This window comes from Falco peregrinus, chromosome 11 (assembly GCF_023634155.1).
Source record: "Falco peregrinus isolate bFalPer1 chromosome 11, bFalPer1.pri, whole genome shotgun sequence".
Classification (NCBI taxonomy): domain Eukaryota; kingdom Metazoa; phylum Chordata; class Aves; order Falconiformes; family Falconidae; genus Falco; species Falco peregrinus.
Window position 1 is genome coordinate 21,155,989 of NC_073731.1, and position 24,487 is coordinate 21,180,475.

The 24,487-nt window shown below is 44.6% G+C and overlaps 1 protein-coding gene across 1 annotated transcript; it reads left to right on the plus strand.

Annotated features, from left to right (window-relative positions):
- The first annotated feature begins 371 nt into the window (after positions 1–371).
- Positions 372–15,734, plus strand: UTP25 (UTP25 small subunit processome component). Its single transcript, XM_055816658.1, has 12 exons — positions 372–528; positions 1,538–1,577; positions 2,814–3,060; positions 3,831–4,037; positions 6,138–6,226; positions 7,614–8,024; positions 9,079–9,298; positions 11,333–11,535; positions 12,776–12,958; positions 13,600–13,712; positions 14,141–14,386; positions 15,188–15,734. The coding sequence occupies exons 1-12, from the start codon at positions 428–430 to the stop codon at positions 15,432–15,434; spliced, it is 2,307 nt and encodes a 768-aa protein (XP_055672633.1). The 5' UTR covers positions 372–427; the 3' UTR covers positions 15,435–15,734.
- Positions 15,735–24,487: the final 8,753 nt, after the last annotated feature.

Consider the following 24,487-nt stretch of genomic DNA (forward strand, 5'->3'; position numbering starts at 1 on the left):
TCGGCCGCCACCGAGTCGCCGTGGCTTGTGACCGTTGCGGGAACGCCCAGTGGCCCATGCGAAGCCCCAGGTCACGGCGTGCGTTCCGGGATCCCGGCTGTGAAAACGATTTGGGACCTGTAATCCCCGCCGATACTTCGCCCGCCCCGCCCCGCCCCGCCCCGCCCCCCTCCACGGGACGCTGCGGCCACCTCTACCAAGCGCTGCCTGGCGGCGGGGCGAGGCTCGGCCCGTGCCCGGGGACCTGCCCGTCGCCTCACGGCTCCGCCTTCCCCCGACGTGGCTTGGCACGGCACCCGCCCCTGCCATCCCCGGGGCGGTGCCGAGCTCCGGGCCCCGCCGTGCGACAGCGGCGCGACAGCGGCGCGACAGCAGCGTGCCGTAAAGCGCGGCGGGAGCGCCCCACGCGGTGGCCGCTGCGGCCGGCATGGGGAAGCGGCGGGGTGAGCGGGAGCTGCTGCGCAGCCTGAGCAAGAGGCAGAAGAAGCACCTGAGGGAGTTCGGGGAGGAGCACCCCTTCTATGACAAGTGAGTGCCGGGGTGGGCGCGCTGGCTTCCAGCGGCCGCCGGGAAGGGGCTCCCCGTGGGGCCGGCTGCTCCGGGCCCCTGTAGCCGCGCTCAGCCCGCGGGCGGCCCGGGCGGCGGCTGGTCCCCGCCGTGCTTTCCCCGGGCTCCCTGATGGGGGTGTGTACTGGGGGGAAGCGGGACGGTGCACGCTGGAGCCGTGCTCGGTGCCGGGCTGCCGCGGTGTGCCCGTGCCGGGCCCGCAGAGGCTGCGAGAGCAGCGCTGGAGCGGTGCGACCCGCGGCGGGCGGCCGGGCGGGCAGGGTGTGGGGCTGCCGGGGCCAGCCTGCGGGCAACCGGCAGCCACGTCCAAGCCCGGTGCGGTTCGGTGCTGCCGCAAGGCCCGGGAAGGCGCCGCCGTGCCGCCCGCCCGGTTTAACGCAGCGGGCGGGCGGCCTTCGTCCCAGGACCCTCCCGGCCTGTGTCGCGGGGGCGGTAGGCAGAGCCCGGCCCCCGGGGAGCAGCCCTGTGCCTCTGTCCGCTCAGCTCCCGTCTTTTTGCAAAAGGTGAGGTTAGTTTAAGCCCAGCTTGTACAGCGTCTTGTTTGCAGAACTGCAGCTCTAGCACTGGTTAATTCCTGCAGCGGTGTCTTTTTCCCACTTCACAGGTCAATATTTAGTGCTAGAGGTAAGGTCTTGTTCTGTCAACCATGTGTAAATTAACCTTGTAATCACATTCCTTTGAATGCTTCATTTTCTGATTTAAGGCAGACTGTACTTTAAAACAGCTTGCTGCTTGATCAATCGTAACGCTTGAGCACCTAGGGTTCACATACAGAGCATAGCATCATCTGAGAGAGTAACCTATCAGGGTAAGTGCTGAATCTATTTTCTTAGGGAGAATCATGTGGTGCTTTGGTTTTAAGCTTTAACTTCTTTAAGACTCATATAACTTGTGAGTTTCCTCTCCTTATTTCTTTCATCCTGTGTATACATCACTGACAGAGTAATATATTTCAGCACTTTCCTTTCAGGGTTTCTGGAAGACCAGAAGCAACTCAAACCTGTGAACTGGTAATATATTTTTATTTCTGCCTTTCTTTCACCTTTGTGAAGTTCAGTGAAGGGGAAACGCTCAGCATTTCGCATTACCACCTTTTTCAGGCTGATTATGTTGTTCTCTTGTTGTTGTTCTCTCTGTAATCTCAGGTTGATTATGTTGTTCTGTGCTTAGGAGGAAAAAATGAATGTGACTTCTGTGTGGCTCTGAATTGTTTTCTACAATGTTAACTCAAAGCTGTTATACCATGAGAGGGCAGAAGCAGCAGGAAATACCGTAGCTGTTCCTGAATTTTTTGCATGTTACTTAATCACAGTGAAAAGTAAATCATACTTTTAAGTTGTTCTGATAATGTTAATAAACTTAGTGTTGCACAAGTTAGGAGGTGCTTCGTTCTGTCTTGAATGAAGAAATATGTTAATGCTCATTCCTCTTCTTCAGGTTGCCAGTGCTTTACTTTTCTTTCAGTCAGGATTTGGTAATCTCCTTTATCATCAGATTAAGAAAAGACTTCAAAGTTTTGATATGGAAAAATTAATTCTTCTGGTTCATTTGTTTCCTTTAGCAATTTTGTGCATTGATATTGTATTAGTGATTTTTCCTTTTTGGGCTGAAAGGAACTAAGAAAGGAGTAAACGGTGCTGCGCTTATACTCCTGGTTTTGCTGTAATTTTGGCTATAACTTGGCACGCTGTCATTGATTTGTGTGAGCCTGGGACAGAAGAGGCTCTGAGTTTAGCTTGTGTGAAGCTTAGAGCTTTACAGCTGAGCCAAACCTGACTGACTCCGTGGTGGGCTATTGTCAGCTGATGGCTAGTGCACTTACTTTCTTGAGAGCAAGAAGCATTTTCAATGTACTCTGTCCCTTGTATGTGTGCCTTTCTACAATGGCTGCTCTGTGTGTGGTTTTCTTAGGAAAATCCAGTGCCAGTTCAGTAAATGCCTTGTCTGTGGACATCAAATGTACTCACTCAGCTGAGACTGAAGGAACCAAATTTTGTGGTGCTCTAAGTCAAATCAGTGCAGAATGAAGCACTTCAGCTTGTCTACCGAGATGCTTTCAAAATCAAAATGGAAGTGTCTGGCACCACTATTTGCATAAAATGGTGGGTTTTGAAAAATTCCGTTGCATTTGTGTAAAGGTGGGATGGGAGAGTGAAAACAACACTGGAACTGGAGGTGAAGGTATCTGCCTGTTGCCTAATATAGTGTTACTGTTGTTGCTGTTACACTCGTGTTTTCCCTTCCAGTCTGAGAATTCTGACAAATCGAGTGCAGAAAGTGATTCAGAGGCTGAAGTGGAACAGGTGTCTGTGTATCACAAGCTCCTGGCTACCCTGAAGACCTCTCCTGAGTCTGAGAGTGAGGAAGAAGATGAAAGCGAATCGGAAGAAACTGGAGAAAGTGAGACAGAAACGGACAGCGAAGGGTCCCAGGAGACTGGAGAAGTAGATGGAGGTGAAGAAGATAAGAATGATGTACCAGAGAAGGAAGAAGGTAGTTTGTCTTTTCCCATGCTTTGCTAAATGTTGTTTCAGTTAGAAGGTTTGAGTAACGTGTTTTAGCCAGAATCCTGGTGTAGACTGGCTTGTTGGCTGGGTGCTCTTCTGGCTTGGAGACTCTGTTGCTCTATTGTGGGTGGGAGCAGCAGCTGGTGAAGGATTTAGCAGAGGAGAGGGTAGCTGTGCTCATTTTCCAGCAGACAGCTCGCTGCTGCTTCCTCAGATGTTGTTTGTGCGGCAGCACAGAGGAAATCCACATGGAGCAGCATACCAGGGGTTCTCACCCACTCATGGGAGATGCAAGCTGTTCTCTCGCACAGCATCTGGCTTGGCTACTGCCATCGAGAGGAGGGAAAAGTTTGCCTCGTAGCAGAGGAAAGAATATGTAAATTTTAAGGAAACCTCCTTTATGGTGGGGCAACTTCATTCATGAAGTCTGCAAGGAAATTCCAGGAGAAAGGAGTCAACTTTTTATTATTTCCAGTTATTTGGGGTCTTTGGAAACTGAAACTTACGTTCCCCAAATAGGTTATTTATTTAATTTTCTCTGGGGAAACATATGTTGTGTATTATGTTACATTTGGCAGACTAGCCAGAAGTCGTCTTTGCTGTAGAATACAATGCCTACTTTAGCTTTTTTGAATAGAGTATAGGGAGGAAGAAAAATTGGTAACTCAAAGGGAACAGCCTGGCTAGCAAGAGGTGCCTACAAACAGTAACTTTTCCAGGAGAATATAACCTGTTTCTCTCTCTAACAATTCACAGCTACAGACACAGCAGAGCAGACACGTGGCCAGGAGCAGGCTGATGATGCAGATGCCTCTTGTGACCCAAGTCATGGAGTAATTGGGGAGTTTACTGATGTGAAACACGAATCTGAATTTAGCTTGGAAACCAATTTCATGGAAGAGGAGAGTGGAGATTGCAATGCTGATAGGAGAGACAGCAATTCTTCACAAGCTTTTTCAGAAGGTAAAACACAGTATGTTTGTGTTTAGTGGTCTGCCTCTAGAGGAGTATCTGTAAATGTGTAAATTATCAAACACTGTAATGATAACGCTATGTAGCGTCTGAGTTCTGCTACATTATTCATTGTATTGCCCACATGTGAGCTGGTCCATAAGGGACGCTTAGTGCTAATGCAGATATGTAGCTGAACCATTTGTTTTCTGTAGCCCCTGTGGACTGGGATTCATGCGTAGTTCCTGTTATGACCGATAATGCTTGAAATATCAGGAACTGGAAATGTGTGTGGAGAACGTTATCTTGTTCTGTTGCTTTAATAGTAGTTTAAAAGGGTCGTGTAATACGGAGGGCCCTGTAAGCGTGCATTTGACTATGGGAGATATTCTTGGCACAGACAGTGCAGGAGATAATCACAAAGCTGACCTCTGAGGGCATCCTTCACAACTCAGTGGAGTTAGAGTTGAGATTCTGGGAACCTTAGGGCAGCCACAGTAATTTAGACAAATGCTCAGGGCTCTCTGAATTTTGAAGGTTATACAGAGGAGTCTGAAGGCACATGGCATCAGCGGAGCATCTGTGTGGTATCTTTTAAGGGTGTAGCCCCGAATCTCATCACTGCAGTGCGATGGTGGGTGCAATCTGAGCTCCAGTGTTGGAGGCATCCCACCATGTGTAATACAAATAACTGTGTGCACGGGTGTGTGATCGTTCAGTGATATGCCACACATTGGCACTTGCAGAGCTTCCATTCGTATTTCATGCTCTGTGGTTTTAGTATCAGATGGCATAGTTTGAGAGAGAGAAATATGTTTGTAGCATCCCTAGTGATGCTGGCTTGTCATCTTGGAGCAGCAGCTGACATTAGATCTGGGAGGCAGCCTAGTTGATACATGAAATGTGTGGAAGCATCAAAGGGCCATGTGATAGAAAAAACAGCTCGTTCTTGTTACCATGAGAATATTACTTAGGCTGTTGGTATTGCATTTTAATGAGAACCATAGCTCTCCAACTGCATGTAAAGTATCCGAACAGCTTTGTTCAGCTTAAAAATGATGCACTGCTTTTCAGTGGGTTCCTGTAGCTTGGAAGTGGCTTTATAATCTAGTACAGAAAATGAGTCGCCTAAGATAGCAGAAGGGAGATGAATTTCTGCTCTAGTCTGAGGTCACTAGTATTCCTGCAAACGCTTCATGTTGGTTTCTCTGCTTTATCTGACAAATGCTGGAATCAGTAAAACTCAACTGAAGAGAGAGCTTGTATTACAATTAAGTAGTACTCTGTTCATTTGCCTTGCTGGAAAGATTTTCTCAACAGTGCCATGATCAGCAAATGTCTTGACTTTTGCCTGGGTAAGTTGTAGGTAGGCTAGATAGCCATCGACAAGTGCTAGTGTTCTCTAATTAGTTTTCTTTATGCAGTGAGTGCTGCTGTGTTGCAAGGAGTATACAGGGTTTGGCTTTCAAAATAAGCTTTGCATGTGGCTTTGTGCATGCCAGTGTCTTTGAATATAATGTGATTTTACAGTTTCTTGCCTCTCCTTTCCTTTCCAAAAAGAAATGCTGATTAGATAAGTCAGACTTTTGCTCACTTCAGGCAATTTTTGCCTCCCTTCCCCCAAACCCGCCTAATCTTTCTGTGCTTTATCACAAACTGTTTTCATATCACTGGCCAAAGATGCAAAGCTCTGGGCCAGAAGCGTTTCTAAAATAAGAAGGTCAGTAAGTTCACTTGGGTCTTTACTATTGACAGCCTATTTCACCTGCAAGGGATGGATGTGTCGGAGCTTAAGGCAGAAAATTGCCACGATGTTTTCTACTACATATTGCTTTCCTGTCCAACATTTGTTTTGTGATTGAAAGTTCTAGTACTTCCATAAGTGCTTTTTTTTTTTTTTAAAGCAATCTGTCAAATCTGTTCTCTCTGTTCATGTAGAGAAAATCTGACATCTTTTCTCTCATCTCCAAGTGCTTTGAAATAACTAGTTTTAACTGTGATGTTGGCCAGCGTGGAAACTCTTAATCTCATTTGCAAATCCGTTCTGAAACTCAATTCCAATATTAGCTACAGTAGTTCTAAGGATATTTTTGTTGTTGTTGTTATAAATAGATCCATTTAAACAGCACATGGACAAAGAACTTGAAGAAAAAGAAGTAGAAAAAATGTCTACGCTTCCTAAAACTTCAAGTCAAAGCCAGGTAACATTCTGTGGCTGTCCAGAGTTTCTAAAGATGCCTGGATGAAAATAATCCTTTTTTTATACAAGTGAAATAGACTCAAAATGGTTACTATTAGCTTGTGGCGCTGGAAACATCAAGATTTTGTCACTTGCTGAACAGTTTTCTTGACTTAGGGCTGAGCGAGAGTTGAAATTTAAAGTCTGCTGTTATATAGGCATGTGACGACACGTGTGAAAAACAGCTTTGGAGTTTGATCTGTAGTCTCAAACCCACAGGTTTTTAAGTACACTTGACAGCGGGTAGCAACCGGAATGGTTTCTGAGTGGTAACAGCACGATGCCAGGGATCTGTTCCGCAGCTGAACTTGTGAGCTTACCGTGTACAGTCCTAAAAGTACTTGTGATGCACTTTCACATTGTTGCTTCGGGATGGCTGTATCTCTGTACACATTTACAAGCCAGTAAAGGGGAGTTTAATACTTACATAGTTAATACTGGAAATAATAGGTGAATTACAGTATCAGAAACGCACCTCATTACTTGAGAGACAATATTGGTTTTCAAAATACTCATTTTTAGACAAACCTTTGCTTCCTAGCTTTTTCACATTTGATTTTGTTTTGGAGACTTGCTTTGCATTCTGGTCAGCCATATGCTGGGTGACATTCATTGGAAGATATCCAGAGGTTAGTCAGTAAGAGAGAAAGTTGGGATTTTTGTAAAACTTTATTTATTTTTCTTTTTTGGACTATGATAGCCAAAAGTACCAGTGCCACCTGAAGCAATGCATAATGTATCTTTATTTAACTTGGTGTAGCTAGTATACAGAGATAGATAGGGACAACTTGCGTGGCAGAAGGCTTACAGTTTAGAGTTTTCCCCTACTACACTAGTAGTTTTTGCCCTTAAAATCAGACAGACTCCCAACAAGATTTCATTTAGCTACTGATTCACAGTTTCCGGGTTTAGTCCCTAATGGGGTTTTGTTTCCATCTTTAACCAAAGTACGTACCTCAGTGTAGCTGACCAATAAGTGTACTCCAGGGTTCTCATCTTGTCCCTGGTTTGTACCACTGATTTGCTGCGTGGGTTAGGCAGAAATTCCATCCTTCCTCTTCCTCAGTTTTGTCATCTGCAAAATGAGGATAGTTATAGACATGTCACTGCAAAATAAATCCAGCTCTACTGAGCTCAAGTTTATTGTTATTTACCCTGGCAGACTAAAAGAGATTGCACGTTGGAAAAATGGTTTCAACTGGTATTATGAAAAGATGATTTCTCAAATTTCATTAATTTGATTAAATTGCCAGCTGTGGTGATGTGCTTTTAAGTGTATGAAGTTTGGTACATATGATTCCTGAGTTGTTTTTTCTGTTGTTGGTTGGGTTGTTGGGTTTTTTTTTCAGTGGCCAAGGCTGGGCCAGCTAACATTTTCTTCCACTTTGGAGAAACACAAAACTTTGAAAGCAGACAAAGAAGTTGATATGAAACAGCTTTATCTTCACAAGCCTTTAGAATCCACTTGGCCAAAAGTGAATAAACAATTTCTGTCCTCAGTGAATAAAGCAAGTGATCCATCTTTTAGCCCGTTACAAAGAGAGCTTTTCTGTATCATGAATACGTACCGGGACTTGTTCTATCCAGAAAGAAATGCCTTAACAAACGGAGAAGAAATTAGGCATGTTTACTGCTTGCATGCCTTGAACCATGTTCTGAAGGCAAACGCCCAGGTGCTCAGCCACAATGCCAAACGAAGAGACCAAAAGCCAGGGGCCGATAATGATGACTACAGGGATCAGGGCCTCACTAGACCTAAGGTAAGAGAGCTTTGTTAATGTGATTTCCCCCATCCCCACCCTGGCCATCTGGTCAGGCTGTATAAACACCCTGGTAGTTTATCCAAAAGTATTTCTGTTGCTGCTCTCCCAGGTGACATGTACCTGGGCACGTGCTTTTCCGCATCCCTTTGTCCTGCCTGGAAGTCATCTGTTGTGGCCAGATCGCAGGCAGCACCCTGTGAGCAGCAGTGAGCACTAGGTTGTTAGCCAGCCCATTTCTTTGCTAAGCCATGGGTTTGACCTTTTTCTTTGTGCCCCTATCACTACAGACTGACATGTCACCTGTTCCTGCCTCTCATTTCTAAACCCACCGGTACAGAAAGGTGCCTCCACATTGAACTTCAGTGTTAGTGCAGGCAGTATAGGCTGTCACCCAGTGTGGGATGTCCCAGAAATTTTTTTTGGCCTTAGCCATCTGTAAGGACTTGCCTGCGTGGAAGGATCCTTCTGTAGCTGGGAGACTTCAGGGAATCCCAGCACTATTACCAAGGCTGCCTGCCACAGTTGATGAGAGGGCCTCAAACCGAGCCTCCCAGGATTCGCAGCATCCTTTAGTTGATAACCAAGTGGAGCCAGCTGTGGCTAGCCTGTCGCTGGTGGTGCCAACCGCCTGTTGAACAGTTTCAAAGTTGGGTTTCAGTGTTTGCTGCATGCCTGGCAAACGCCTTTGGTTTCTGTGTTGACTCCCCAGTTACTTACATTTGAGTGCTGTGCAGAAACTAGTGCCCCCCGTCCAGGAGCCAGCCACAGACCCTGTCTGGGTATTGTGGGAGCTCTTGCTTGCTGGAGGGTTAGGAAGAGCAGGAAGAATGTGCTTAGTTTTCAGTTCCCCTGGGTGTGACATGGGGAACAAAACTGAGCTGGTGGCTAGTACAGCACATCCTCCCTCCTTGCTGCACATCAGAGTTGTTTTGTTTTGATTGTTGGGATGCCCTATGGGTGCAGATCTAAGTCATAAAGTTACTTAACACGCAGTTAACTGTGAACATTCATATTCTGTGGATTATTCTGTTGTAACTGTTGATCTGTGCAGGTGCTGATGATAGTGCCCTTCAGGGAATGTGCTTTGAGGATTGTGCATATTTTCATCAGTCTTCTTGAAGTGAATGACAAAAAAAAAATAGATGTAAGTAATAAAAAGCGCTTCAAAGGGGAGTTTGGCTTTGACCCGGAAGAGAAGCCCCCCAACCTGAAAAGACCTGAAGATTATGAAGCCGTTTTTGCTGGCAACATTGATGACCACTTCAGAATTGGTAATGACCTACTGAACAGATGATTTTTGTCTTGTAAAAAACTGAGAAGTTACAAGTTCTTCCTAAATGTCTAGGAGCTGTCAAGGGTGGAAATTCTGGTGAGACTCTAGGCTCTGCGGTATTCGTGCCAGTTTTGCACTGGCAGCTTGGATTTCTCTGAAAATCTTTCCTGCTTTGCCAGAACTTAAAAAGGAAGAGAAAACACAAAAGTAATTATTTTCTACCAAGCTCAGAATCACTTAAAATGCAATGATTCCTTTATTGTAGCAGGACTGTCCATACCTGATTTTAAAGAGGATAGCCTTGATTGTGCAGCAAATTCTTTCATGTTATTAAAAGAAATAAAATCTTTGGGGTTTAATCAGCCTGTTCACAACGTCCCTTGTGATCAGTAATGGTTGGAACAAAATTCAAGCGCAGTACTGAGCAAAGCAGTTTTCTACTGTACTGCCCATGGTTTTCGTGAAAGCAAAGGTGTAGCCAGCAAGTAGGACTGTTGGACAAGTAGCAGATTTGAGACTTTCATAATACTATAATCTCATGCTGTTTTAGTAACTCACTATGCAGAGAATTAGCTAGTGGCTTGGTTTCTGGAGCTGCCATGATGAGTAGGCAGTTCTTGTAACTTAACTTGACAGATCAGAGGCTTTTGAAATTACTGCCCCTTGAAAGATAAATTGGCATCCCAAGAAATTTAATGGTACAGTGGAAGGTGTGAGTGGGTCCCACTCAGTCTTTCTTCTTTCCCCAGTGCATGTCTCTTGGGCTGAGAGCATCTTACTTTCAGTAGCGTAATAATTTTCCTTTCAGTCTTCTCCCATACCACAGTCTGCTGGATCCACTTTTACTAGGTGTGAAGAAATGCTTGAAGAAACTTTGAGTGCTGTTCATTACAGAAGCAAATCATAGAAGCAGAATAATTATCCTTTCTAACTGTGCCTCACACCCTGTTACTTCTGCACAAAGATCTAATTTAAAGCGCATTTGTTATGCCTTACTAAAACCACCATTTCACATTTTTAAACAGAAAAGACTTGATGTTCTTAAAACTTATATATGCTGTGACAAGTGATACCTTCTTCCTGGAAATTCAACCAATTGTGCCTGCTTTTTTGGTCTGTGTTTATCATTGGGTTACAGTAGATAGCAGGAGGGGTCCCTGTTGCTGTCTGTGTGAAATTCTTGCCTTCAGCTGTGCCCGTGATTGCTGGCCTCACACAGAGAGGGAGAGAGGTTGAAGGGACACCTTTGTTGGGCAGACTGCAGGGGGTGGTTTGAATAAGGTCCAGACTAACTGGATTTTTAAGATCAGAAAGCCGTGGGTCCTAGCAATGTTGCCACGTAGTTATGACACAGGTAACAAATTCCTTTGATTCTTTCCTTTAACATGAGAGGTGATGCATAAGCTCCTTCATCATGTACACCACAACCTGCTGCCTGAGAAGCCCTGCCAGGGAAGGTGCAAGACTGGTTATGCTTTCAATCACCATAACATGAAGAACCTTTTCCTTTTTTTAAGTAGCAACTCTTGTGGCCCTGTGAATGCAGGCAGTTTATACCCAGGAGGTCCACAGTGTATCTTTAATGACAGATTAAAGTGTTACTGTAGTACCTAACAGCAGAGACCAAATCCTAGGATTTAGGGAGAAAGGAGCAGTAAATAGCTTCTGCTATTTTTTTTTTCTTTCTAAAGTTCTTCAGCCCCCTCATCCTCCTTTTTAGCAGAAAATCACAAAAAAATGTGTTTCAGTTAAAAAATGTTGTCCAGGCTATGAAAAATCTGGAAAAAAGTACTACTGAAAGAGTTTGCTGAACTTCATGAAAATCTGCCAAATGCTTGTCAAATGGGGGTGGGGTGGGTAAGCACTTTTTGGGGAAAGAAGAGTTTCAGACAGATTGGTTTTGTCCAGCTGTAATAGTTAGTTTGTGTTAAAGGGGAGGAAATGTAGGAAGTTATGATTACAGAGCCTGCTGGAAGAATATGGTTGATAATTGACTTTAACTAAGAAAATGCTGTTGGTTGTTGTTGGACAGGGGTTGCGATTCTTCAAAAGAGTATGAGACTGTATGCACCATTTTACTCATCAGACATCATCATTGCCTCTCCCCTGGGTATGAGGACTGTTATTGGTGCAGAGGGGGAGAAGAAGAGAGATTTTGATTTTCTGTCGTCAATAGAAATTCTCATAATTGATCAAGCGGATATTTACCTGATGCAGAATTGGGAACATGTTCTGGTGCGTTTTCCATATGCATTCATTTTTCTGTTGTACTGTGTCTTCTTAGTCTGATACAACTTAGTTTTGGCAGTGAGCAGTATTGCTATTTTTTATTGACTTGATTCCAGACACGTATGTTTGTTCCTTTTCCTTCCTCCACCCTGATGTTTTCCTTATACTAAGAATATTCCTTCTACAAATTTCAGTAGTATTCGGCAGCTTTCTCTAGAAATCTTAGTATTTGGTGCTTCAGTAGCGTATTTCATCAGAGTTTTTTTTTTTTTATTTTGGACAGTTTTAATAATCTCACAGAATGAGATAATGCTGATTCCTTTAATCACATGTGGGAGAAAATATGCCAGCTGTCTGGCTGCCCGGTGTCTCTCTCAGCTTGCAGCCATGTGAGGAATCTGTACAGCCTAATTCGGGTTCCTCCAGAAAGTAGCAGGACCTGGTGCTTGTCTCTGCTGTCTGCAGAGATACTAAGCATTAGTTGTGTCCAAATTTAAACAGTATGAGGATTTTCCTGTACATGTAGTGAAAATAGAGCTCTTGGATTGGGCTGTTATGCAGTAATACCCATGCTTTTTGGCTTTCCGTTAATAAAAGTTTGAAAAGTTGGGATTTTTTTCCACATAGAAGCATCTTTGAAGTACCTGGGCCAGGCATTTTGACAGCATCATGTTACTGTACATTTTGAAGGAGCCCAGAAGGTGTCTTGTTTCCTGGGGAGTTTCAGGAAAGGTACGTGAGCCTACACAATATCCAGGGAATGAGTCCTGGAGTCTGTTTCCAGGTTTTTCCTTTGGGTGCAACTGCCAGCCATGTGGTGGCAGGGATTGCCAGTCCTAGGCATCAGTCAGTGAGGCCAAAATGAGATTGGTTTCTTCACTTGCACCCAGACTCTCCCTGAATGCAATGGGAACCGCACCTGGGCTTCTTTTAGCTTAGAAACCTTGGGCCCACTGACTTCAATACAAACAAACATCCCATTATACTTGTCCCGTGGGAGAAGACTGGCAGCAAGGGTTACCGTTACTGATGACTAAAGAGATGGTACCTTTCAGTTCTGTGGCAGGAAATCAAGTAAATTATTCTTACTGTGGTCAATAAATTCCAGACAGTCATGCCTTGGGAGATCATTACTGTTTTATATTCTGTGCTGTCTTGCTTGTACCTGCCCACTTTGTGCAGTTAAGGCTCTTGCAGCTTGGGTGCAGGGATGTCAGTAGCAATGCGTTTCCATCTCTCTGTGTAGCACCTGATGAAGCACATTAACCTGCTGCCTCTGGATTCCCATGGGGTAGACTTCTCCCGAGTGCGAATGCTGAATCTCAATAACTGGTCCAAGTACTACCGCCAGACGCTGCTGTTCAGCGCGCTTCAGGATCCCCAGATCAACTCTGTCTTCAACAAACACTGCTTCAATTATGTGGGGCAGGTGAGTTCAGAGATAAGCTGAAAGCCTCCTCTTAAATGCTGGTGGAAGGCAGGGGAAGAGGAACAGAAATCCCAACACATGGAAAAATTCCATAACTCAGTTGCAGAAAGACTGTGCCGGTCACTTCCATTACCCACGTATTGCAGTCTGCATCTCCGTGATGCTGTATGATGATTTCTGATGCTGTGCCAAAGACACGAAGAACTACTCTTCTTGCAGCAATACTTTATTTGATGCTTTTCTTTCATAGGTGGCTGATTTATGTCAGAAATCAGATTTCTTAATTTGACACACACCAGTTACCTTGTTTATTTTGTTGTTAAATGGAGGGTTCACCTACTTCCTTTTTTTTTTTTTCCCTCCTTCTGTATAAGCAGCACTAATTGTTATTACTTTGAAAGAAGCAGGAAAAGTAAAAACCTTAGTTGTCTGTCTCAAATACATGGAAGTCAGGGCATAAGCAGTGGCCATGTATATTTAACATCTGGTATGTGTATACGTGAATATAGTTTTGTATTGGAGCTTTTTTAAAAGCAGCCTTGTGCACTGCTTGCAGATGTGAGTTAGGAGCAGAAAGCTGACTGGAGCGTGGCTGCCTTTGAAACACTGCTTCCCTAAATGTCCTACTTTGCTTCTCACAGGTGGCTGTACGCAACGTACCGCTCAGCGGCTCCATTAGCCATGTTGTGGTCCAGCTTCCTCACGTGTTTCGGAGGCTAGAAGCTGAAAACTCAACTGCTGTAATAGATACAAGGTACTCTGTGTTCCAGACTATTTTGCTATGCCCTAATGACTACAGTTTCAGATTTAGTTGTGTACTGTTCCCTGCAGAGCACAATGTGACTTCACCGCAGAAGTACACCTTCATTAGTCTTCAGATGAAGGCTGAAGACTGCACAGGTGGAGGGGAATACTGAACTTCTCCTTGCCAAAGGCACTTGAGAATAAAGTCTGGGAAAGGAATGCTAGTCTTTACCATAACTGCAGTACTGATAAAGCCTTTGCTTTATACCTTCTACACGTATAGAAATCCTGTGAAGTTAAAGAATTATTTCTTTAGTCATAGTCAAAATATAGTCAAAATCTTCTGTAGTCGGTTCTCTGATATTGTTGCTTGAGGTCATATCAGTACTGGAAAGATAAGCGTTAACTCTGGTTAAAATATTTGTTTTCTTAACTGAGGTTTCGGTTTTTCATCGACAAAGTGTTGCCTGAGTACCGCGATGCCATCATGTCACACACGCTCATTTATGTTCCATCGTATTTTGACTACGTGCGTCTTCGTAATTACTTCAAGAAGGAGGACCTGAATTTTACTCACATTTGTGAATACACTAAAAAGGCTGGTGTCTGCAGAGCAAGACGGTTCTTTCTCAAGGGAGAGAAACAGTTTTTATTGTTCACTGAGCGCTTCCACTTTTACAAAAGGTGAATAGTAGGCAGAGTTTTCCTCTGAGTTGAATGTGTGCTGGTTTGGAAGTAGAGCCTGACCTTAATCATAGTTGGGCTGTATTGCTTTTTTAATCTGTTGCATCCCTCCAAGGACTTCTTTGACTGAAGTAAGAGCTGTTGGTTAATTTTTAAATTTTTGCATGTTGTCAGCAGTCCCTTGCAGAGACTCTAATACTTTGGTATGTACAGGGCTTTATTTGGGAAGGTTAGTGCTGCCAAGTTCCACTGATGATAGGACAGAATAATATAGCCTGCAAAATGGGATTCATTGTGCCTTTTTATTGCGGCACAGATGAACACGAGTATTACACAAAATTCTGGAAAAGGATAATGCAATACAGCAAGCTGAGGCCACCTGGAAAATTTGCTATGTCCTGACTGGAGCTATTTAGAAGTTCCTAATGGAACAGGTTTTTTCTCTTGGCAGATGTTTTGGCAAATACAAAGAGTTTCATGAGGCTCACTCTGATCAGGCTTCACTGTTTTAAAATCCAAGCTAAAGAAGCTGAATACTGCAGAAATTGGTGGTGGTCTGTACTTCAGAGGAAGTCATTGTACTTGGCAGTATTAGATATTCCTCCGCTTAAATTCCACATCTGTGTTTAGTTTTCAGTCCATGACACAGTGTTTGTAGAGTTGAACTACAACTGGCATGCATTGAAGTTGAAAATTGGAAGAATAGAGGACTGGTGTTTTAACATGTAGATTTTGCAAAAATGAGCCACAAAGTTACTTTTTTTTTTTTTTTTCCCCCCCCCCCCCCCCCTCCTGCTACAGGTATACGATAAAAGGTATTAGGAACCTCATTTTCTATGAGTTACCAACATACTCCCACTTCTACAGTGAGATTTGTAACATGATGAAGGCTACGGACAGTGGAGTGGATGCTACTTGGACCTGTACTGTGCTCTACTCCAAGTATGATGCTCAGAAATTGGCTGCAGTGGTTGGCATAGATCGCACAGCTCAAATGCTACAGTCCAAAAAAGATGTGCACCTCTTTGTTACAGGAGAAAATGAATAAGTGATATTGCAGACTAGACAACTGGATGGACCTGACTTGCATTTTACTCCTAATGCACTTTTTGATGTTGCCTTTTAAAAAAGTTTTAAACTTTTTATTCCCTTTCATTAAATATTGTGTTGAAATTGTTCATACAGTATTAAATTTTGTATTTCAGTACTTTGTCCGACAAGAAACCAAGGATGTCATTCAAGAAGGCAGGAGTTGGGGAGTATCTTCTGTATAGAAACAAAATCAATCCAGAACTGCTCTTGTATATTGAAAAACTCACTCATCAGTAAGGATTGATGCTGTGACTGAGCTGCTTCACTTCATTTTCAGGTGTAGCAAACTCACCTTCTTTTACCGAAGGCAGCTTTTTCCTGTAATCTAGGGGAAGAAACATGCCCAAGTGTTTAATGTAGTCAATATTTTGTAAGCCCCCATAAGGGAGGTGCGGGCGAAGTCTCTTCAGCACAAGCCTGTTGTTGAATGAGAGTTGAACTTGCTTCAACCTGACATGTGTGAGAATCCATGAATGTGCTTGGGTAGGAGCTACGGTTTTGCAATTTCCCTGGAGTGACCTAACTACCTCTGCCTCCTATTTACAACAGCCACTCTGGCCGGTCAGTTTTACCAGGGATAAATTTTTTCCAAAGGAAAACAGAGGTGAACTTGGCCAGGCAGATGAGCCTGGCCCTGCCTGGCCCCACAATCACCAAAGCAGTGCAGAGTACAAAACCAGCTGGTGCAGCTGCAAATACCTGTGGTCTCATATCACACCATGAGTGGGCGTTTGTTCCTTTGTTTTTTCCTCTTAATGGTTGCTTATGGACAGCATGGAAGTGTCGTGATGCTGCCTCTTCTTTCTTTTCTTCCAGTGAGTCAAGGCTAATGTAAAAGGAGCTAAAAGTAGAGAGATTTTATAAGCACGTGCTAGGACTGTGGGAAGACCGTTCTGTGGAAGGAAACCTCCATCCTCTGATAAGCTTTGAGGGAGTTCTTGTCTGGGAGGCTTACGTAAATATACCAAAGTGAAATAAACTCCTTGAGTAAATAATTCTGAACAATTTTTAATCTTATTTTTGATTCCTATATTTCTTCTGTTAAACTGGGGGAGTAACCGAAGTCCTGACATCAGACATCATTTAGTAGACATGCAAATCCATGCAGTTTCTAGCTTTGCATTTTAAGTAAAGACTTATGTTAAATTAACATATCTGCCACAGCACACAAGAATTAAGAGCCAGCCACAGCAAAGTTCTTAGGAACATCTGTCTGCTGTACAGTAGAGACAGCAGTAGCAGCAAACAAGGGTTTTTCCTGCATGGCCTAGGGTTGACGTAGGAGAATTGTGGCTGTGCATATGAAATAGGATTAAGGAATTTTCTTCCTACACCAGATGTACTTAGCGGAGATGAATAGCTGACCTCTGAGGAAGCTCAAGTGGGATAGCTACTTAGGGAAATAACACGATGCAGTGCAGCTACTGTTTAAAGGAGCAGCAAGAGTTTTGTGCCAGAGCTTTAACTATGCAAGGATTTTTCTGCCCCCGCTGAAGTTAATGGTGAAGTGCCTTCGTGGGGGTAGGGAGGGCCAAATTGTAGTCTGAGACCCTTGCAATTTATATCGGCTACCTGAGTTTGTTCCTAAGACAAGCATACTTTGAAATGTGAAATGTATATACCAGTGTTACATTTTTAATGTTGATTACTAATTATAACTCTCACCGATTTCCAAAGTAGTGTGTGAATGCCTCTTCACTGCCTTGAGTTAGTGCTCTGACATGCCGGCACAAAGCTGATGTGAGACTGCCCTTAGCTCATGCATGAGATTTTTGTCCTGCCAAAATCTTACTTGCTTTAGTAGGGAGCCTCGTAAGCCAACACTAGAAGCCCTGCCCAGGAGGGCACGCTGGCGGGTCGGGCAGGTTCGGTGTTACAGGGAGCCTGCCCCTCCACTGGTGTGAAGGGGCTTCTGTTCCCAGGTGCTTCCTCCTGCCCCTGGGCTGTGTGATGTTCCTGCGCCTCGGGTGTTGGCCCACTTGGTGGTGGAATCACGGTGAACTGGGGAGATGATTTGGTCTTGTTTAAAACTTCTCCTTTGCTCCCTTTTTGCTTTATTTTAAGAGTGGCTCGGAGATGGCAGGTGCTGAGGTCAGAGTTTGGCCCATCCTGGGTATATGTTTGCAGATACTGGTGCTTCGCTTGCTGGGGCAACTGCTGGCTCCAAATGAGAGAGTGGAGAGCCCATCATCCAACACATTTTCCTGACTGTGGCTGTCAGGGAGGTGGCTGGACCTAATGCGTTCTTGTGGACACTCAGTTTTAGTAATGGAATGTTTACATCTGGGGGTTGTCTGGTTGTTTTGTTTTGTTTTCTGGGGTTTTTTTAATTGTTCAACACTTTTTAAGAAAGTTCAAGTTCCAACACAAATGGAAGAAGAAAAGACATTAGGAAACAATGTTTTACAGGCTTTTTTACTTGACAGCAAGTAAAAAAAATAACCTTGGCACAGCAAGTTTTCTGCAACTTTTTGACAAGCGTGCACCAATGATGAGTAACTACTCATCTTGAGGAAACAAATGTAAAACAAAATCCTGTTGATTTTGGCGTCAGTACCATACCTTTAAGGGAGTGATTATGTTTCTTAAGAATCCTTTTTTTGGTCAGTGTTTCAAGAGAATTTCAGGGTGCTGAAAACTAATCTTGTATTCTTTTTATTTGTGAGAAGCATTGTAATGTAGCGTGAGAGCTGACTGCCTGGCATCAGGCAGACAGCTTTCCAGGCACTCGCTGCTGACGTGCGGTAGTACCGAAGCATTAGCAGCTAGCTTTTGGGAATTCAAACCCAAGGGTAAAAATAAACTGGAATTAAGATGTTAAACAAGAATTTCTTTTCAGCATTTCCTATCTCAGGAAATCCTACTAGTTGATGACTAAGAGAAAGACATACATGTCTCTATAGGAAGATTGTTCTTCCAGCTAACAAGCTCATGTTGGAACAGCTCCTTTTTTCACTGGTAAAAGCCTAATCAGGATAATAGGTTTGTTACGTTATGTTGCTCCTTTCAAAGATGACAAAAAGGCAATGTGTTTTGGGGGTGGTGGTGGTTGTTGTTGTTGTTGTTTTGGGGTGGTTTTTTTTTTTTTGAAAATGTGTTTGTAGGGTAAGAGCCAGCCTTCTGCTGCTGACTGTATTAATGTGGAGGAGGGAGGGAAACGTGACCTGGGGACAGCCTGCCTCCAGTGCTGGGGAGCTGCCTCCTGCAAGGGGCAGGCCGCTGGCTTGGCAGCAGCCTTGGGAGACACGGGGCAAATCGCATGACAGAGAAACTGGAGCATTCTTGTTAACAGCAGCAGAATTAACAATCACTTTACAGCTGTGCTGTCACAGGCTGCCTGGTTAGTCATGCTCCCATGGCCTCAGCCCCAGGAGTTACCTGCCAGGGTTTGGGGGTTGCTTTTACTTAGTGGCCAAGTGTGTCTGATGAAACAGTTTGTGTATGTGGATGCGCGAGGGGGCTGTGCAAAGGGGGAGAGGGGTGAGGGCAAGTGGAGGACAGCAGACCCTCCCATCAGAGAGCTAGCCCAGTCAGGGACCTGCCCACAGAGGGCTCCTCTCTCTGCACTGGGAGGGAAGCAGGTGCCCCAGGGAAGGTCACTGGGGTGAACCTTCATCTCTTCCCCTCCCCAGAGATGCCGGGTGACCCTTAATCCCATGGAGGAGGTGCAGGTACTGCTGACACACTGGCAGGCACCGGTGCTGGCTGAGTTGTGCCCCGCAGCAGCCCAGGACCAGGGGGACACAAAGCCAGCAGACACCTGGCTGCAAAACCCTGTACGGGCTTTATGGTACGTGCATGTTACTGCAGCCAGCCCATCCTGGTCAACACGAGGCTTTTGCCCACATTAGATCCAAGATACAGTTCAGTCCCCTGTAGCTTTAAATCTCATCCTCTGTGCTGAGCTTGACAGTAAAGGGTAATTAATTAGTACAGGGCTGGTTACATTGTAATTAACTATTAGCTTAGCTGTGCTTGGGATTTGCTTGTTTCATCAGGTGGACTGTGAGTTGGGCTGAGACCACCGACTCTTGGATGGATAAACAGCTAACAGGTATGAGCTGGTCATGTGAATTTGGATACCTGAGATGGAGAAGTTGAAATGGCCGTAACGCTGAGCGGTACTTAAGGAATAAATGTGTGATTATGTAAGAGAGACGCAGGAATGCTCAGGAAAGGACATGAGAAAGATCAAGGTAAGGTACAGAGAAACAACAAAACACAGGACAAAAATAGGATGGTAATCTTGGAGCAGTTGACAACATCATTATGTTACTGCAACTGAAAGCAGAAATCTGGCCTTAGTCTTTCAGACAAAACCCGCAAAATCACACTGAATTTTTACATGCTGCACGTGACGTTACATTTCCTAGTCAAACTCTTACCTGATACTGGCATAAATCTAAAGAGATGTTGTCGGAATTGTTTAAACAGAAGTTCATTAGGATGCTGTAAGGTCTCTTATTAGCCTCTCTCTTTCATTTATGAGAAGGGAATTTGGTAGCAGGGGCCATAATTGAAAAACCGTTGACGATACCTTGGTATTACTAGCTGAGAAGCAGCAATCTCTGTGTTATTTACTTGCCCCGGGTATTAGGTTTCAAAAGCCCTCATTGCCACTTAATTAATAGGTTAGTAAAGAATGAAAATTTAGCTTTAATAAATGCATTTTTTTTTAATCAAAGCAGGAAAAGCGGAATCAATTTTGTTGCAAGTCATGAGCATAGACATCAAATGGATAAATGGGAACCAGTTAATACAATTTATTTGGACTTTTCCAAGGTCTTTGAGAAGCTCCTGCGTTGGGTGGTTCTAAAGAAGGTGTGTGTTTGGTAAGGCTGAAAGGATCTTAGCAACTCATCATAGCAGAAGGCTCTTAAGTTATTTTAGTGCCATCTCCTCTACTGACCATCTCCGTAGCACGAGCTATTAAATTTCCCTTTCCAACATTATTCTGTGTGTTGGTCTGGGCATTCCCCCTATTCGTTAGCTTAGTCACATAATTAACACTCTTTAGCCAGGGAAGGCATACCTGGCCTTGCAGCTGTTTGGGGCTGGGGTCAACACGGTGGACCTGCTCATGAAAGACCATTGGAGCATCAAGCAATAGGTGATCGGTTGAGGGAGTGCCTTTTTCAAATGAGACCTTGTGGGTTCCTCTGGCATAGCCAGGGCTGACACAAAACTTGAGTAGCTGGGGAATAAGCCAGATTTTCTGACTTTTCATGTTTTTCAGATATCACTGAACGTAGCACTGTGACTTAGAAGGTAAAATAATCTGTACTTAAGTACGGTCTCACTCTTTCCCAGTTACACTAAAGAACATGATTAAATTAACTGAAAAAACAGCGGTTGAAGTTGCGGGTCTGTAGCTTGGCTTACTGCTGCTCTGCTGCCTGTTACCCTCTCTCAGAGCAGGGGAAGAGCCAGTGGCAATGAACACCACCTCCTTCTGCCATTCCAGATCTTTCAGGCTGCTTTCTGCTTTGGTTCTCGCTCCCCTTCTCCTGCATTGCTATAGTGCACGGAGCTGGGTGGCACACAGTTAAATGCTGGTAAGATGCAGCTAAACCAGGAGGAAGCCCCAAAGGAATAAATTAGTGTCTGAATTAATTCCTGCTACAAGCTGGAAGCTTTCCAGTAACTTCAGAGGTTGGTTGCTTGAGTCCAAAAGAAAGAGGGATCATTCAGAGATCACATTACAGTGCAGGAGCTCTCAGAGTACTTATGAGCTTTGTGAAACAGCTCACCTTAAATGCAGGCGCGGGTGTGTTTTGTGGAATTAGTCCATGGGAGGTGGGGAGCCCGTAGGCACAAAGGAGACCATGTGTCCTCATGGACGAGAAAAACTGAAGCAGATGTCAGAAGCACAGTAAGGTCCTGTTTCCAAAGAAGGGAAACTATCCAAATGATAGTGCTCAAAATTTGAGCATGTAAATGTGCCACACAAGCTACTTTTGAGGGGGAAAAGGTAACAGGGAAAGTCTCTCTTGATTACTGGAAGAGGTCCCACGGTGTGGGCAGGTCCCACACTAGAAGGGGTCCCACAGTAGTTCTGTGAGTGCCAGGGGACAGGGTGTTTCTGGGGGTGCAGAAACAGCCACCAGTGTGAGCAAAGAGCAAGACAGCGTGACCGATGCACAGGTAGTACAGAGCACTAAGAGAAAAGCTTCCCAGGGTGAGAAGACTTGACTCTAGGAATTTTGCTGCACCTTTTAGAGGTACAGAACAGACAGTGGAACAAACTTAGATCCGGGCATTTTTCCCCCAGCTTTGTGAGAGGCAAAGCAATTAATGGGATAAAGTAACTTTCATGTGAGCAGAGCCTTGAGATACTTTTTCTCCTCAGTCAGATACAATTAGGTATCCTTTCTCTTCTGTTGACTTCTCCTTCAGAGAGGAAAACAGTGAAGGGCCTCCCTCCCCCTGGAACACGTGAGATCTGAGGTTAGCGCAAAAGGAGCTATGAAGGAGTGTGCAGACGGAGCCTCCACCAAGCAGGGGTCAAGCAAAAGTGCCACCCCTCAGCTGTCACCCATTTACAATAATCAGATCTACTGCCAATTTAGGGATGGTTACAGCACAGCAGGGAGGTCTGGTTTTGCATATGTATTGCTTTTTCTTTTAATTTCCCCCTCATCTTCTCATGTTTCTTTTCTTGAAGGAGGGGTTCAAGTAGAATTTGGCAATGCAAGTAGATGTGGCACAGAAATTTCACCCCTGCTGGTGCAACCACAGTGGTTCTGCTCCCTCTAAAGCGAAGGGGAGGAAAGAGCATCAGGACTTGCCTGTGAGTTTTCTCAAGGATTCTCAACAGTCGGTGGGAGACTAGGGTTAGTGTTTTCCCAGTATTGTATCTTGCTAAAGCCGTTGAAATAAAGACAGTAGGTGCAGAGAAGCATCAATGATCACATTAGCTAGAAAGCTGTAGCTTTAAACTTCTGGTCTTATGCGGTAATTTACCAATATATTTTTTCCTTGCTCTAAAGAAGTGCAGTGTCTTCAGTGGGCAAAATGCTGACACCTTGCATTTGCAAGTGATGAGCAAAGTGTCAGGACTTTTCAACAGGGTATGGAGCATCTAATAAATCACTTTATTAGGCAAGGTTTAGAGCTGTCAAATGTCAAGGAGAGCATTTTGCCTGGACTCATCTTCTGCATGAGCTTTTCAGGTGCATGTGTACTGGTAAAATAAACACATGCAGGACTCCCAGCTTATAGAAGCAAAAAATTTGAGATATTTGGCATGACGTGTTTCGAACTCTTTGGCTCCATCAGTTTTTTTCAGATCTTGGATACAGGGGCTCACAGAAGGCAGGCATGGAGAGTCCCTTCTTGTGGTTTCCCTCTCCGGGTCCTCTGGCTGGGAGGTTCTGGGACGCCTGCTTTCTCTTAGGTGGCCTACCCAGACCTGCAATGGTGTGTAAGCTACCTTTGCCACAGGAAGGGGCAAAGCAAGGGGTAGACTATGGAAGTGCCTCCAGTGCATTTAAGGTCTTCCCAGTCTCAGTGTGGACAGGGAGACGGTGGTCAGTAATCGGATCTTGCTCCTCCTGCTCCCTGGATCTGGTCAGAAGGCGCGTTATCGCGTATGTTCTCATAATAAGAAATTATACTTCAGGAAGTGGCACTGCGCCGAGGAAACCATTTGAATGCCAAGGCAGAAGTCAAAGGCTCAATCAGCTTTTGGGGATCTTCTCTTACCTGTGGAGTGCTCGGCTCAGGCACTTCCTCGTGCTGTGCTCCCTCTACCCCCACCCCTCCTGGCATGCGAAGAAGTTTCCGACTGACCTGTCAAATGCGAATAACGATGAGAAGTCTCAGTGATTCATGGCTAGGACACGCGGAGTGCTCCGTTCTCTGCTCGTACTGTGAGGCAATTAATGCAATTTGTGCTGTTTGGCTGAGTGAACAGTTTGAAATGAACCATTGAGCCATCTGTTCCTCCAGCTGACATCAGGCGCGTCGAGCGTAGCAGTTAGCTTTTGCTGGGAAAGAAACATCTCGCTGTCATTAAGGAAAGTTCAAGAAAGGGGGGTGGGTGGGTTTGTTCTTCCCCTTCTACTGTCTTTAAAATAAGGTCGCTCTTTCATACTTTCTTGTGGCTCAGGCTATGTGTCCTGGTGACTTTTCTGGCCTCTGGTCAGTGTCTTAGGAGCAGGGAATGGCTACACAGAGCACCTTCTTCTCTCGCTTCTTCCGTGCTTTTGGGGAGAGGGAGGTGCTCAACGGGCTCTGGGTTTTACACAGTTGTTTTACTCTTCCCTTGCTCTGTTCATCTCTGTGTGCTGCTTTCTTGAGCTGAGGAGTTCAAGAATCAATGTCCCTTGAAACCAGCTCCCATGAAGCTTTTCAAAAGGTAATTTGGAGGTCATATTTCACCCCCTGCAATTATTAAAAGATACCTGCTGCAAGAAAAAGTCGTTCTCTCACTAGCAGTAGGAAGACCAGGAAAAGGCTCGGCCTGTTTCTCAATGGGAAAGAAGTTCTATCTACAGAAGACCCTGAGGAATTGGGTGTTTGATGCCTGTTCTGCATTTGTGCTCACGGAAAGAGAGTTACGGGGCACAGACAGCTAGTGCAGCTGATCTAGTGGCAAAGGGATAAGGTGAGCCTAAGGCTTAAGAGAAGACTTAAGCAGACTTTTAAGATTAACTAGGCCTGGTGGACTGCATCCCTGAATACGCAGAGATGGGATGCAGGATTGCTGAAAACTTATTTTGGACAGGCAAGACACCCACAGACTGGGAAAAGGCTAGGACGGTGACCGTCTTTCAGAAGAACATCTGTGGGAAGCAGAGCAAAGTCAGGGAATTTTAAAGCCTTTACATCAGCTTGAAACTCTTAGGACAAATTCCCAAAAGTGTTTGAAAGCGTCTACAAGAGAAGTGGCTGATTAAAAATAAACTACATCACACCAAGCTCATTTCTTTCTAGGAAAGGGTGGCCAGAGAAGAAACCACAGGTGCTTTCTATCTTGATTTGCTAGGCTATGGCAGTCCAGCATGA